Source organism: Sapajus apella, unplaced genomic scaffold, assembly GCF_009761245.1.
Source record: "Sapajus apella isolate SASKATOON/1434 unplaced genomic scaffold, GSC_monkey_1.0 scaffold48, whole genome shotgun sequence".
NCBI classification, from domain to species: Eukaryota; Metazoa; Chordata; class Mammalia; order Primates; family Cebidae; genus Sapajus; species Sapajus apella.
In genome coordinates, this window is record NW_022436988.1 from 16646470 (window position 1) to 16662137 (window position 15668).

General features: G+C 40.6%; 1 protein-coding gene, 3 long non-coding RNA genes and 1 pseudogene across 13 annotated transcripts in view; 3 read left to right on the forward strand and 2 right to left on the reverse strand.

Moving 5' to 3' along the window:
• The window catches only part of LOC116525781, a 15475-nt gene extending 6447 nt beyond the window's left edge, over positions 1-9028 (forward strand). Inside the window, exons 2-3 of the long non-coding RNA XR_004257817.1 lie at positions 7065-7067; positions 8945-9028. This is a non-coding gene — a long non-coding RNA (uncharacterized LOC116525781). The remainder of the gene's footprint in view (positions 1-7064; positions 7068-8944) is intronic.
• HELZ (helicase with zinc finger) overlaps positions 1-15668 on the reverse strand; it is a 184086-nt gene that overhangs the window by 148318 nt on the left and 20100 nt on the right. For all 10 annotated transcript variants that reach the window (XR_004257816.1, XM_032241947.1, XM_032241945.1 and 7 more), the window contains 2 exons: positions 9837-10064; positions 7467-7503 (listed from right to left, as the gene is read on the reverse strand). Coding sequence is in view for 8 of the 10 variants with exons in the window: in XM_032241945.1 (XP_032097836.1) it covers positions 7467-7503; positions 9837-10046 (247 nt within the window). In the remaining 2 variants the exon portion in view is untranslated. The remainder of the gene's footprint in view (positions 1-7466; positions 7504-9836; positions 10065-15668) is intronic.
• LOC116525782 lies at positions 8132-9830 on the reverse strand. The gene is made up of 2 exons (XR_004257818.1): positions 8723-9830; positions 8132-8691 (listed from the first exon to the last, which is right to left on the reverse strand). It is a non-coding gene; the product is annotated as an uncharacterized LOC116525782 (long non-coding RNA).
• The window catches only part of LOC116525783, a 3730-nt gene continuing 2854 nt past the window's right edge, over positions 14793-15668 (forward strand). Inside the window, exon 1 of the long non-coding RNA XR_004257819.1 lies at positions 14793-14998. This is a non-coding gene — a long non-coding RNA (uncharacterized LOC116525783). The remainder of the gene's footprint in view (positions 14999-15668) is intronic.
• On the forward strand, positions 15284-15662 carry LOC116525780 (annotated as a pseudogene).

Here is a 15668-nt window from a genome sequence, read left to right on the forward strand (position 1 = left end):
CAGTGGCATGATTTCGGCTCACTACAACCGCCGCCTCCCCATTTCAAGCAATTCTCCCACTTCAGCCTCTGCAGTGGCTGGGATTACAGGCACGTGTCACCACACTCCTGTTCTAGGTTACTTCTTTTATCAAATCCTTAGTTATTTCTGAAGTGTTTTATTAAAGAGCTTAGCCTAATCAAGGTATTTTTTCCAAAAACTTTCCTGAAAATTTTTTTTCATTACCATATACTGTAAACTAAATCCTTTAGTCAGTAATTAAATAAAATGACTCACTGCTTAGATGTAATCATGCTCTCAGAACTAACACTTCAGGAACTGAATTTAAAATGAAAATAAGGGCCGAGCCTGTAATCCCAGCACTTTGGGAGGGTGAAGCACGAAGTTCACCTGAGGCCAGGAGTTTGAGACCAGACTGATCAACACGGCAAAACCCAGTCTTACCACAAATACAAAAATTAGCCAGACATGGTGGCGCATGCCCATAACCCTAGCTTCTTGGGAGGCTGATTGCTTGTACCCAGGAGGCAGAGGGTGCAGTGAGCTGAGATCACCCCATTGCACTACAGCCTGGGCAACAGAGCAAGACTCTGTCTCAAAAAAACAAAACAAGCAGCATGGATGGATCTCAAGAGGATCACGGTGAGTGAAAAAAGCCATTGAAAAGGTCATATGCTGTATGATTCCATTTCTATAACATTCTCAAAGTGGCAACATTAGAGAGATGAAGAACAGATTAGTGGTTGCCAAGGGTTAGGAATGGTAGTAGGGATGGGTGGGTGAGTGTGACTGTAAAGGAGTAGTACACTTCCTGAGAAAGACACAACAAAAACAGAAGGTTTTTTTTTTAAAAAAAATTGTAAAGGGCAGAAGGCAGCACAGGGAGATGTTCACGATGTTGGAGCAGCTCTGGATCTTAATTGTGTTAGTGGTTAAATCAATCCACACATGATCAAATGGCATCGAATACACACACTCCTGTAGTAATGTTTATTTCCTGGTTTTGATTTGGAGCTAGAGTTACATAAGATGTTCAGTGAAGGGTACATGGGACCCCTCTGTACTATTTTTGCCACTTCCTATAAACCTATAATTATTTCAGAATAAAGAGTTTAAAACAAATAAACTGCTTACATATATTATTTTTTAAAAAAACAATGTAACTGGATCTAACAAACAATGAATAAGACATGTTGTTGAGGCTGGGTGCAGTGGCTCACATCTGTAATCCCAACACTTTGGGAGGCTGAGGTAGGAGGACTGCTTGAGCTCAGTAGTTCAAGACCAGCCTGGACAACATGGCAAGACACCATTTCTACAAAAAAATAAATAATACAAAAATTAGCTGGTTGTGGTGGCACATGCCTGTAGTCCCAGCTACCTGGAAAGCTGGGTGGGAGGATCACCTGAGACCCAGAAGGTTGGCAAAGTTGAGGTGGGCTGTGATCACACCATTGTACTCCAGCCTGGGTGACAGTGAGACTCCCTCCCAAAAGGAAGGAAGGAAGGAAGGGAGGAAGGAGAGAAGGAGAGAAGGAGAGAAGGAGAGAAGGAGAGAAGGAGAGAAGGAGGGAAGGAGGGAAGGAGGGAAGAAGGGAAGGAGGGAAGGAGGGAAGGAGGGAAGGAGGGAAGGAGGGAAGGAGGGAGGGAGGGAGGGAGGAATGTTGTTGAACTGCATCCCTATTTTAAAAGCCTGGGTAATTAAAAAACCACACACACTGTATAGAAGAACTCAGGAGCTTAAATACTGAAATTCTTGTGTCCACCACACTAATATTATAATTATTTAAGTGACCCTGGGGCTTAATTTAATACAGCTCTTTTTGTGCCTGTTTTCCAAGTCTGTTACGCTAAAGGAGATGAAAACGTCTGCAAAACGCTGAAACATACACAAGTAGTAGTTGAGGATAAAGAGAAGCAGGATGCCCTTTCAGATCAGAAGGACTTCAGTTCAAAACCACAGTTCCTTTCTGGATTGGCTCTGCACTCTTAAGCAAGTAACTTAATTTCACAAAGTCTGTTTGCTCATCTGTAAAACTGGAATGATAATACAATTTGACCAAATAACATATATCAGAGGGCCCAAACCTGAGATAATTCTAAATAAATAACATTATCCTATTCGCTAAATATTTTTTCAAAAAAATGTTTGATTACCATGGAAACTATTTAATTAAAAATTCTTCTGAGGGCCAGGTGCAGAGGCTCACACCTATAATCCCAGCACTTTGGGAGGATGAGACAAAAGGGTCACTTGAAGCCTGGATCACTCAAGACCAGCCTGGGCAACAAAGCGAAACCCCATCTCTACAAAAAAAACACAAAACAAAAATGAATCAAGCGCACTGGCGCATACTCCCTTGTCCTAGCTACTGGGGAGGCTAATGCGGGAGGATCACTTGAGCACAGATTTCAAGGCTGTAGTGAGCTATAATCTCACTGTACTCCAGCCCAGGTAACACCATGACATGGCATCTCCAAATAAACAAATAAATTCTTCTGAGAAGAAAGGTAGTTACAGACATACCACTTCTTCCCCAGAGAGAATGTGGAAGTTTCAATTTGCCTTTTCTAACAGTCAGCGTCTCCAAATAAACAAATAAATTCTTCTGAGAAGAAAGGTAGTTACAGACATATCACTTCTTCCCCAGAGAGAGTGTAGAAGTTTCAATTTGCCTTTTCTAACAGTCAGCGTCTTTAACAGGCGTTGCTGACTACTGAATCATTTACTTCACAGACCAAGTATCACAATAATAAACACCAATAGATGACCCAAGCCCCTTCGTTTGTAACAATTATTTCTTACATTAACAGAACTCTCAGCTAGGGTTTACAAATCTTACAGCCTCATAAAAAACTTTCATTGATGTTTATGATGATTAAGTTCAACCTACATATTACAAATGGTACAATACTCTTAGTTGACAAGATTACTTTCTTTTGATTTTACTTTTTCCATTTACCTCATTCATTTTTTTAGTGTAAAAAATTTTAAGTTTCCTATATAATGACTATTTCAAAGGCAAAAATAGAATCATTATTTCATGAAAGTTTCTGTGTTATGCCAAATACAACTGATGTTCAGATAATCAAAAGTGACTTAAGTACCTTACTTATCCAGTGGTTGCTGGCTTGGCAACCATCACTATCCAGAATACAACAATGAACTTGGAACTGAAACCCAGGAACTTAAAAAGATGCCCTTGAGTCCTAACTCAGAGTCTATTTACTCTTATTGAAGCAGAATTCCAACTTTAAAATTTTATAACCTTAAATCAGTTCCTGGTTTAAACCAATCAGCCATTAAAAAAAAAAACTGAGGACAGAAAAACAGGTAAATCTGATTATGGAATGGGCTTTGGATAGGTTAGGGAATTATTAGGGAATTACATCAATTCTATTATGTTAATAACAATATTTTGGTTATGCAGTCTTGGTTTTATTTTTTAGAGAGGCATACTGAAGTATTTAGGGGTAAATGTTATGATGTCTTTAATTATTCTTAATTATTTCCAAAAAAATAAATATGGCAAAACATTAGTTGTTCAATCATAGCTTTGAGAAAATGTAAGTTTATTATATCATTTCCTCTACTTTCCTGTATGTCTTATATTTTTCATAATAAGAAAGAAATAATGGGCCGGGCACAGCGGCTCACACCGTAAATCCCAATACTTTGGGAGGCTGAGGCAGGCAGATCACTTGAGGTTAGGAGTTTGAGACCAGCCTGGCCAACATGGTGAAACTCCGTCTCTACTAAAAATACAAACATTAGCTGGGCATGGTAGTAGAAGCCTATAATCCCAGTTACTCAGGAGGCTGAGGCAGGAGAATTGCTTGAGCCCGGGAGGCAAAGATTGCAGTGAGCCGAAATTGCGCCACTGCACTCCAGCCTAAGTGACAGCGAAACTCAGTCTCAAAGAAGAAGGGAAGGGGGAAGGGAATGGAAAAGAAGGAAGGGGGAATGGAGAAAGGAGAAGGGGGAACAGAGAAGGGGGAAAGGAGAAGGAAAGGGAAAGACTTTTTTAATTCCATGATGAAGAGTACTAGTCTAATTTCCTAACCCACAGTAGGTCAGAAGCTGCAAATGGAGAAGAGAGGGAGAGTAGCTGCAATGAGGCATGTTAAGAGTTGCAAGGAAAGCAAACTGATAGCCTCACAGTAAGAGAACAGACATCAAGACTACACTGTAAGGCCAAGGCGGGCGGATCACTTGAGGTCAGGAGTTCAAAACCAGCCTGGCCAACATGGTGAAACCCCATCTCTACAAAAATACAAAAATTAGTCGGGCGTGATAGCAGGTGCCTGTAATCCCAGCTACTGGGGAGGCTGAGGCAGGAGAATCGCTTGAACCCAGGAGGTGGAGGTTGCAGTGAGCCAAGATTGTACCACTGCACTCCGGCCTGGGTGATAGTGCAAAATGCTGTCTCAAATGAAAAAAAAAAAAAAAAAAAAAAAGGGCTACAACTGTATAAGAAGTCAACCGTCTGGGCTGCTTAAGATATGAGCTATCCACAGCAATCCCTGGAAGCATCTTAGCATTACAAAATACTATAATAGAGATTGAGGTTCTCATCTTGCTTTTTATTCCTAACTAACCATAGTATTTCATTTTACACAAAAATAATGTACTAAAAGTTAAAAAGACAAAAATTACATATAAAAGCAGAATTCTACAACTACCAATATACATGTATAATACTGGCTAATCTTTCCAAATGTCTATTTCAAATAAAGGACTTTGTATATATTGCTTTTGCATTTATTAAAAAATGACCATTTTCCAAGTTCTTATCACATAAAGGGGAACAAGGAATGTGTAGAATGTAATTAATGAAATCCTTCCTTATTGCAAGCTAACCTATTTTTCACTTTTACACACAGCACTGCAAGGAACACCACTCTGCGTACATTTTTTTCTCTATTTTGGATTATTTACTTAGGATAGTATCCCAGAAATGAGATTAGTGGGTCAAAGGGTATGAATATATTACCAAGCTGCATTCCATTCCATACTCCACCAACACCACAAGAATATACTCATTTCACGACAACAACTTTATCTTAGGCATTGGTTAAACTTATAATCTAGTGATTCAAAAGTTGTGAAATAGCACCTAATTTTAAAATGCTAAGGAAAACAATTAACAGAATAATGCACCATTTGTCCATATGCTCCTTCAGCATTTATCTTTATATGACTTTTCATAAGTCATTGAGCTTTCTAAGACTTTTGTTTGTACATCTCCAAAATAACAAGACTGCATCAATTTCACCAGTACTCAGGGCAATGAAAACTGAAGAAAGTGGAAGTATTTCTGACACACAAGATTGGCAAAATTTCAACACTGAGGTTTCAATGACAGATTACAGAGACTGGGCAGTCTCTAATATCACTGTGGGTGTGCGCATCTGAAAGTAATCTGACAGTGTCTATTAAAATTATTATTAAGTATATGTACTCCTTAACCCAGAAATCCAACTTTTAAGACTATCCTACAGAAAAAAGGGCAACAATAAGAAAGAACATTTTATTACAGGATGGTTTATAATGACAAACCAGAAAACCAGAACCACCTGAAAGCCCATCAATATGGGAATGGTTGAATAAGTAGTAGTATATCCACAACATGGAATATTAAGTAGGAATTGGAGCCAGTGTATAAATTTAGAACAATATTCATGATATATTGACATGTAAGAAAGCAAGGTGCTAGGTGATGATTACATTATAACTTTAATTTTTAAAGGAAAAACCCTCTTTATGTATTATAAGCATCTGTGTTTGTCACTACAGAGAAAGGCACAGAAGACCTTTCTCATACGGCAAACTAATAACAATAATTTCTTCAGATGGGGAAGGAGAAATTATTATCTTCATATTCCTCTGTATTATTTGACTTACTACTGTTTGCTCATTGTAATTTTAAAATTCCCATAGATAGCAGGGATTTTTTTTAAAGCAAAATTGTACTAGATATCTCTTAATTTCTAGTTAACTCCCAAAGCATATAATTCCATGAAATGAGGTTCACAAAGAGGTCACTGAATCTTTAATGAATGGTTAAATTATGTTCAATGGCCACAAGAGTATGTAATATAGTTTTGTAAGGTTTATAGCAAACATAGTTAATACTCTTTTTTTTTTTTTTTTTTTTTAGACAGAGTCTCATTCTTTCACCCAGGCTGGAGAGCAGTGGTGCAAGATTGGCTCACTGCAGCCTCTGCCTCTCAGGTTGAAGCAATTCTCCTGCCTCAGCCTTCCGAGTAGCTGGGACTACAGGCACACACCTCCACACCTGGCTAATTTTTGTATTTTTACTAGAGACAGGGTTTCGCCATGCTGGCCAGGCTGGTTTCAAACTCCTGACCTCAAGTAATCCACCCGCCATGGCCTCCCAAAATGCTGGGATTACAGGGGTGAGCCAGCGTGCCCAGTCTAATACTTTTTAGTGTTGAAACAAAGGGATAAGCAGGAAAAAAAAAATTAACTCATGCTAAATACCTCAGCATCACTATCCCCAAATTCTGGATAAATGAAACACTGTATTAGTCAAATCACTGAGCTCTGCAAACAATTCCACCAAATGTGTGTGAGAATGTACAGTGAACTCTTCTCCCACACACTCCTAGAGTCATTCTAGCAAACAGCAACAACCAAAAGAAAAGAATTCCAATAAGTACTCAAAGAGCAAGAATCTTACTAATCTCAATTTCCTGTCTGAAATAGGAGCCCAGGCGCGGTGGCTCATACCTGTAATCCCAGCACTTTGGGAGGCCAAGGTGGGCAGATCCCTTAAGCCCAGAAGTAAAAGACGAGTCTGGGCAACATGGTGAACTCATTTCTACAAAAAATACAAACATCAGCTAGGTGTGGTGGCGCACACCTGTAGTCCCAACTATTTGGGAGGCTGAGGCAGGAGGACTGCTTGAGCCTGAGAGGTAAAGGATACGGTGAGCCATGATCACCCCACCCAACTCCAGCCTGGGAGATGGAGCAAGATTCTGTCTCATAGAGAGGGAAGAAAAAAAAAAAACGGAAAAATCACTAAAAAGCATTCTAGCTCGTCTCCTCTCTAAGGAAGATCTTCTGATCAAGGAGGAAAGGCATTTTCGGAGGGGCAGGCCCATCCTTTCAATGTATCTAGCTAAGCTCAACAGTTTATTCAATGTGAGTTACATTTCTTAAACTTTGGCCCTTATGGACTAGAACTATTCACACAAAGTTTAAAAGGACACATTATCAATGTAAGAACTTAAACATTCATGAGTAAGAGCAATATTCACATGTACACCCAGCTTAGCGGAAATGTCATCGTTCAAATCAGTCACTAGCCACCACAGTAAGGTGGGTTTTTTAAATATTATCATCACTTTTGAAATTAGCCAGGAAAAAAAAAAAAAAAAATCAAACCTTAAACACTGCTCAATTAAATAACTGAAAAGAGTCCCATTTTTAAACATACCATGTCTACAATCTTCATCAGCTTGCACATAGTTTTTCTGCAAAATAAAAGATACAAGAAAAAATTAAGTAGTTCAAGAGCTGCTTTTAACAGAGGTGTTATCAAAGGGAAACTTGGCTTTGTTTCAAAGTTTAATTATTAATGTAAACTTAATATTCACAGAGCAAAGCTAACACATGTGCTCTCTGAGGATTACAGGGCACTCTACAAATAAACATCATAGTATACTTCCTAGTCCATGGACTTCCACCCCTACTTCTCACCTTCTCCAACTCACCAGCACCTCCTTCTCACCAGCACCTAACTCACCAGCACCTCCTTCTCAGCCAACAGCTTTACTGAGAAAACTGAAGCCACAGAAGAAAATTTTCAGACTGTCACCACCCTGTCTACCCACTTCCCAGCATACACTCTGTCTTCCTTCTACCTGTTAGCAGACGTACTCCCATGCTCCCTTCTGAAGTCAACCTATGCCTGTGCAGATCCACTCAGCTGCCTACGCAGGCACAGCACTCCAGCAAGCCTCCTCGACTTGTCCTACATCATTAATTTTTTGCCTTTGATTGCTTAATTTCTATACAGAAATACAGTTATTTCTCCCATCTAAAAAAATACTTCCCTTGACTTTACCTCTCCCACTAGCTACCATTCCTTTTTCTTTTCTGTTTGCTTTTCCTTTCTCTCTTTTTTTTTTGGTGTCTCTTCGTGGCAAAACTCCTCAAGGGTTGTCTATGTTGATGTATTTCCATTCCTTTCCCCGATTCACTCCTAAGCCCTCTTTTAAGCAGACTTTTACCCACTACTCCAAGGAAGCCACTCTCATGAGATCACCAGTGACCTCCACTGCATCCACATGGACCCACACGGATTCACATGCCCCCACTCAGACACAATCTCACGGCTTTATTGGCAGCTGCTGACACCATTCAACATCTTCTCACTTGGACACACTTCCTTCCTCCATGCGGCCACCAGGACTCCTTACTCTCACACTTTCCCCTTTCCTCATGGTTGCTCTTTAGGTTGCTTTGCTGGTTCCTGCTCTGCTCCTCAACCTCTTGACGCTGTAGCGGCCCAAGACTCGGCCCTCAGTCCTCGCCTCTTCTCTATGACGCTCATTCCCTCTGTGATTCTATGCAGGCTCGAGACATCACACAGCACTTCTGTCCCACACTCTTCAATGACTCTCTCTCCCAAAGTCCATTCGTGCATATCAGACAGCTTACTCAGTGTCTTCAGCTGGGTGTCTGAATGACATCTCAAACTTGGTATGTCCAAAACTGAACTCCCACCTTCTCCCACAAAACCTTCTCCCCAGCCGTAGCCTTCTAACCCCAGTTGAAGGAAACACCATTCTTCCAATCGTTCAGACAAAAACAATCGAGGTAAGTAACTGCAACCGCTCCCCCTCATTCCCTGCATTCAATACATGAGGAAACCTGATTGCTCCTACTTTCAATGTATAAACCAGAACCTAGCTACTTCTCACTATCTCCACTGCCACCACTTTGATCTGAGCCACTCCGTCCTGGATTATTCTAATAGTCTCCAGCCTACTCTCCTTGCATCAACGCTTATCCCTTTACAGTTTATTCTCTGCACAGAAGTCAAATAATTCCCGTTGAATTAGATCACGTCAATCCTCTGCCCAAAGCCCTGCAAAAGCTCCCCAACTCACACAGAATAAAAACCAAAGTCCTTTCCACAAGCCAGCAGGCCCCACAGGCTTTGGTCCTCCCACCTCTCCACCGTGAGCACTCTACTTGAGTGCTCCTAGCTGCTCCTCAAGCACAGCAGGCAATGTTCTGCTACTGGGTCTGTTTCCGTTGCCTGCAATGCTCTTCCTCCAGATTTACTCATGGCTCACCCGCTTGCCTCCAGTCATCACCTTTGCAATAAGGCCTGCCCTGACGACTCTATTTAAAATTGTAACCCCATCTCTAACCCCAATACTCCCAATCTCCCCTGCCCTGTTCTCCTTTTTTCATGCAATTACTACCTTTTAACAATCTATGGTGCTTATTTTTTATGTCTATTGTTTATTTTCTGTTCCCCTACTAGAAAAAGTATCATAAAGAAAGTATCTTTCTCTTTCATCAATATATATAACAAGAACTTAGAATAGTGTTTAGTACACAGTACATACTCAATAAATACTTGTTGAGTGAGTGCATAATCCAAAATGCCCTACAGTAGTACAATTTTCAAGGTTCAAAAGCATAGTTACCTTGCCATCAAAGATATTCAGCAATCAGCAGCCACTTCACTCACATCTCTTTGGCCCAGAATTAGCTATTTGTGTAGTCCCCACTCAATGAAAAAGGCCATTTTACATAGTTCAGCACTGGCTTATTGACAGTGTTTACTCACCAGTTGCAAAAATGAGGCAATTCTGTAAAGAAGACTCTCGATTTTGATGCGTTCTATTTCCAATGGACAAGGCCCTGTGAAGTCTGCCATGGAGTACTGGCCAAGAGAAAGAAGGGCCTCTGTGCAGTGCTTGAGGGCCATTTCATAGTCCTGCCTCTTCAGTGATTCACATGCTTGTTCACATGACTTTTCAGCTCTTCTGTCTTCCATGACTCAGGGACAAAAATCCTACAGACAGAGAGAAAGAACAAGAGAAGGTTTTAAAAACTTATTAATTATAAATTCTAGCCCCATTCCTATCTCAGCTGGCTTAATTATCTATCTGAATACTCTCAGCTAGCCTTTTGATCAAGGTCACAGCTAAGCAGCAGCTATTGATGCTACAAAATCTATACTTCTCTTTGATATTGTATGAAGTCTTTACTAAGATTCAGGCAAAATGTCAATCATAAACCAGGATCATACCAACAATATATTAAATTTATAAATGAAATATGCCTGCGAATACTGCAAAGTACACAACAAACCATAAAAAGGATTCCCTTTTTTAACCAAACGGACAGAAACTTTTTACATCCAAACCTCCAAATTTCAGTTTCCTAATTTCAGTCTCACAGTTCTATGACCATGACTGCAGAAAACCAAAATCTATACCATGCAGGATTCTTTCAAACCACCAATTAAAAAACTGGTTGGAACTGTTTGAACTGTCCATTAATTCAACTCAACAAACATTTCTCAAGGGCCAGGCCCTGTGCTAGCAGCAATGAATGCAAAGATGAGGCATGTCACCACTGCTTTCAAGAAACTCAGACTCTAGCAAGAGAGGCAAAGCACAAATGAACAATTACAAAAAAAGACTTATTCCATCTGCCTAAAGGCATGAGCTGATTGAAAAGGTGAAAAGGAGTTCAACACACAGATGATAGGGAGGGCAAATGCGAGTTTTGCCCTCAGAGAGAAGAGTTCAAGTGAAATCACCAAGGGGAAAAAATACACAGCTTAAACTCAAGGTACATTAGAAGAGTAAGAGAGGCTAAGAATGACCTCAAATGTCACGACAAGAAGCTAGGGTTTTATTCCATAGGCAATGCAGCATGATGAAATGTTTTTAAATAAGGAAGGAATCTATCAAATATAAGTCCTACCAGCTCTATAAAGAACTGGTCAGAAGTAGAAGAAACCACAGGCTTGCCACAGGTGAAGAAATGGCAAGCACTGCCATTAGTTAAGAGATCACTAAAATAGTCCAAGTAAGAAATAGTGGGAGTTTACACATTGTTTCTCCCCCCAGCTATATCACTCATGGCAGGAGCAGAAAACTTGGACAGAGAAGACCTAACTCCTTTGACCTGACATTAACAATACTGCTCCCAACAGCCACTTTTGCTGACCATCTCTGTCAATTTACAGATTGCTTTTTGTGCCTGCATCCCCCTTCTCTCTCTCCTGCTCTTCCCTACCTTCCACCTTAACCAGCTGGCCTCACCGTACTTCTTTGTCCCTTCTGCCTGCCTCCAGCCTACATGTTTTCTGCCAGCCTTCCTGGCTTTGATAATGACACACGGCTCTGCCCCCTCCTAGCTGTGCTGTAGCCATCTGCTGCCAATAAACTGCAGTACAAGACGGGGGGGTGGGGAGTGCAGCCCATAGAGAGTGGCAGGAGGCAAGATGACAGACATCTGTCTAAGCCCCTTCAGCTTTTGAGCTTCGTGGTCTACCAAAACTGTAGAAATAGCTAAGCAATGAGATCAGAAGTGTTGAAAAAGGACTTCAACAGTATTTGTCAGCATTTGTTCAATACTGATGATTTATACATGTGGTACAATATAATATTCTCTACTTTTCTCAGTTTGAATTTTTATTTTAACACTTTTCTGTCTCACTCTGTTACCCAGGCTCTAGTGGAGTGGCACAATCACCGCTTACTACAGCCTCGATGTGCCAGGTTCAAGGGATCCTCCTAAATCAGTATCTCAAGTAGCTGGAACTACAGGCATGTACCACCATGTGCAGTGAAATTGTATGTATGTATGTATGTATTTGTAGAGATAGGGTCTCCCTACGTTACCCAGGCTGGTCTCAAATTCCTGGGCTCAAGTGATCCTCCTGCCTCAGCCTCCCAGTGCTAGGATTACAGGAGACAGCCACTGCACCAAGCCTAAATTAACACTTTTAATATAAAAAAAGAAATCTGTGTTATTAAGATAACCACCCCCCCAAAAAAAAAGAGTACTGTGTCCTTGGTCTTTACCTGGTTTCCCTTCAAACTCTCTCAGCTTTCCTTTGGGGGACTGTAACTCCGAGTTTAGTTGAAGGGGATTTAAATATTTAAGTCATGGTTGGTATGTATGCGTTTCATACAAACATATATTGATTTGGGTGAAATCAATTATTCATCAAAGTCAAAAATAATGTCTGTATTACTACAGCAATGTTGCCCATTAGACAAAGAGTGGTATTGCAAAATAATTACTATCTGATGATATAGTCCAGATATAAAATATCAATGCTATTAACATTTTGGGTGCAGTAATTTTTTGCTGTGGGCCATTATGTGCATTGTAGGTTATTTAGCAGTCGGTACCCCTAGTCCCTACCAACAGATGCCAGTAGCACATCCTCTGACTTGTAACAACCAAATATATCTCCAGTAACTGTCCGGAGAGGGCAAAATCAGCTCTAGTTGAGAACTACTAATAAAGACAAGCATGCACTGCTTGCCAGATAACAGCAATAACCAGAGGCCCTAGAATTAGCAAATCTTCCCTACAGAACTCCCAGCCCTAGACATACAGAGAATCCCTACCCTTCTTGTACTGTGTCACTCTGTGGGGTTGGTGCTTGCCAACCCCACAAAGTGACATATCTAGACAACTAATACAAAAAGAAGTAGTAAGAAAAGCAAAGCTAATAACATACCAGATAAAATCTTTCTTAGGAATGAGTGTAGCACAGTGATCCAGTGCACAGAGTGGGAACCAGAGGACCTGTGTTCAGAATTCACCAGCTGCACCACTCTCCAGCTGCACGGCCTGGGGCAAGTGGCTTAACATGGATTATTTCAACTTGCTCACCTCTAAACTGGGAAGACAACTAATACCTACCTCCTAGGGTTACTGTAAGGATTAAGTGAAATAATACGTATAAAGTACTTAAAGAAATGCCTGGGACATAAGTGCTCAGTAAGTGTTAGCTACTATTATGTCCCTAAAATTCCTTATTTTTGCTTTATATAAATTTTTTTTTTTTTTAAAGAGACAGAGTCTTGCTGTGCAGCCCATGCTGGAGTGTAATGGTGCAATCATAGCTCACTGCAGACTCAAACTCCAGAATGATCCTCCTGCCTCAGCCTCCCAAGAAGCTGGAACTATAGATGCATGCCACCACACCCGACTAATTTTCTTTATTTTTTGTAGAGGCAGGGTCTTGCTATGTTGTTTACCCTAGTCTTAAACTCTTGGCCTCAAAAGATCATCCCCCTTTGGCCTCCCAAGTGCTGGGATAACAGGCATGAGCCACCACACCCAGCCTATACCTATATAAAGCTGAAAGCACTTTACTGATCTCAACATATAATACGTATACAAAATAAAGTATTATTCTATGTAATTACTTTACCTACTTGAAAGAGGAATTATTTTCACCTATTTTCTCCATCTCAATACACTGGTAATGATTACGCAAAGAATAGCCATTGGAGAAATAAGTGTATCTGCAAGTCACTGATAAGGACTAGCTAAACCTAAATCTGGCTATGAGGGATGATCACAAAGACCACTATCAACATTAATCACCAAACACATTAGCCAGAGAGATCTCGATAACATTAATATGTAAGTAGAGATTAAGGGCTGAACTATGAATTTCAGGAGCTTTGAGAGGAAATGACTCAATTTATGACCCAGATGCTTTCCTCTGAAGTGGATAGCTATCCCAATTACCTTTGTTAATCAAGTCCCGATAACTAGTTTCCAAGGTCTACCTGAATCATAGTAGGGTCACTTAGCTATAGTGTGGATCTCAATACAACGCATGCTCTATTCAGTTGCTTTTTCGGGTTTGTCAGAAAACAGCATGACTTACTATACTCACTCCTTCTGAAGAAGCTAAAGTGGTTTCTCAAACATAAAAGCAAAACTGTCAAAGTCAAAATGAGAAAACATCTCAGGCCATGCTAAAATGAACTATGGATAATATGCCGTGAGAGATCTAGGAGGACTTCTAAACGAGGCCAGCTCCCAGATACACTTCAAGAGTACAGTTGACATCCCTGTCTAGAACACATCGCACATCTGTATCTATAGTACAAGATCCTGCTTCCTGAACATAACAGCCAGATCCAAGGGCAGATACTAAGTTGGGTCTCTACGGATCTTTCCCATGGGAACAGAGTAGCCCAGGGAATGGAATTTACTGTCACTGAAGCTGAGTCACATTAAGCACACCAGTATAGGAAAAACACCACATTCACCCATTGCTAAGGTTCACCCCACCTCTCTTGACTCTTGCTCTTCCTGTTAAAAATTATCCAAACTTTTATCAAAAGAACATAAAACACAAGGAACATTTACTTGGAGGATGTGACTTCACAGGCAAGAAAGCTGAAATCAGAAACCAAGACTCTAACCCAAATCCACTAAGTCCTCTGATCTGCTGCTGACCTATAAAAAGAGACTAATACCATGCAATGAACATTAGTTGTTTTGCCAACAAATACCCATTCCCTTTCCTGGTAATAAAAGCCCACAATTTCCCTTTGAGAATTCACCTCTCCCCAACTCTTAGACCATGTGGTTCCTGAAGAGCTAACTCCTCCAGGGATGCAGGATGGCATGTGACACTAACTGGCCAATCCGAGCCTCACAGCCCTGAGCACAGGGATTGGCTCAGGGTAGGACATATGACCCTATAAGAGCCAATGAGACACTGTGAGACTTGCTGAGGCTTCTGGGAAAGAAACTGATGCTCCTTCCAGCTGAATCTAAATTCTGAGAAGCCAAGGGGGGTTGAATGTACTGCAGCCATTTTTCTTACAGTGTCAGCAACTGAAGTCTATACAGGAAAAAGCACAACTGATCCACAGGGAGAAACTGAGTCCTGATGACATCACCTGACCCTGAATCCAGCTCTGGCTAGTGGTGCCTGGACTTCAAAGTTAGGTAAGCCAAGAAATTTTTTTCTAGCTTAAGTCAGTTTAGGCTGATATTTCAGGCAGTTGGAACCAAGACAGTCTTAATTTAGATAGATAGATAATCTGATCAGTACCAAATGAGCTGATAATTGTCTTGTAAAACAGTGTATATGCAATTATTAATAACAATGATCATGTTATTTATTACTAATAACAGTAAGTGTAAAGAGAAAAAAATAAGTGAGCATGGGAGACAAATGGCTTAGTGTGACATATGATTCTTCTGTGTCTTAAAAATATAAGCCTAGCTTTCCATGCTGATAGTGCTTACGCAAACATGCTGAACATTCCTAAAACCCACCGGACTTTCTGTAAGAAGTGTGGCAAGCACCAACCCCACAAAGTGACACAGTATGAGAAGGGCAAGGATTCTCTGTATGCCCAGGGAAAGCAGCGTTATGACAGGAAGTAGAGTGGCAATGGTGGGCAAGCTAAGCCGATTTTCCAGAAAAAGGCTAAAACTACAAAGAAGATTGTGCTAAGGCTTGAGTGCATTGAGCCCAACTGCAGATCTAAGAGAATGCTGGCTATTAAAAGATGCAAACATTCTGAACTGGGAGAAGATAAGAAGAGAAAGGGCCAAGTGATCCAGTTCTACGTATCATCTTTTCTTGTATTATGAAGATGATAAAATCTTG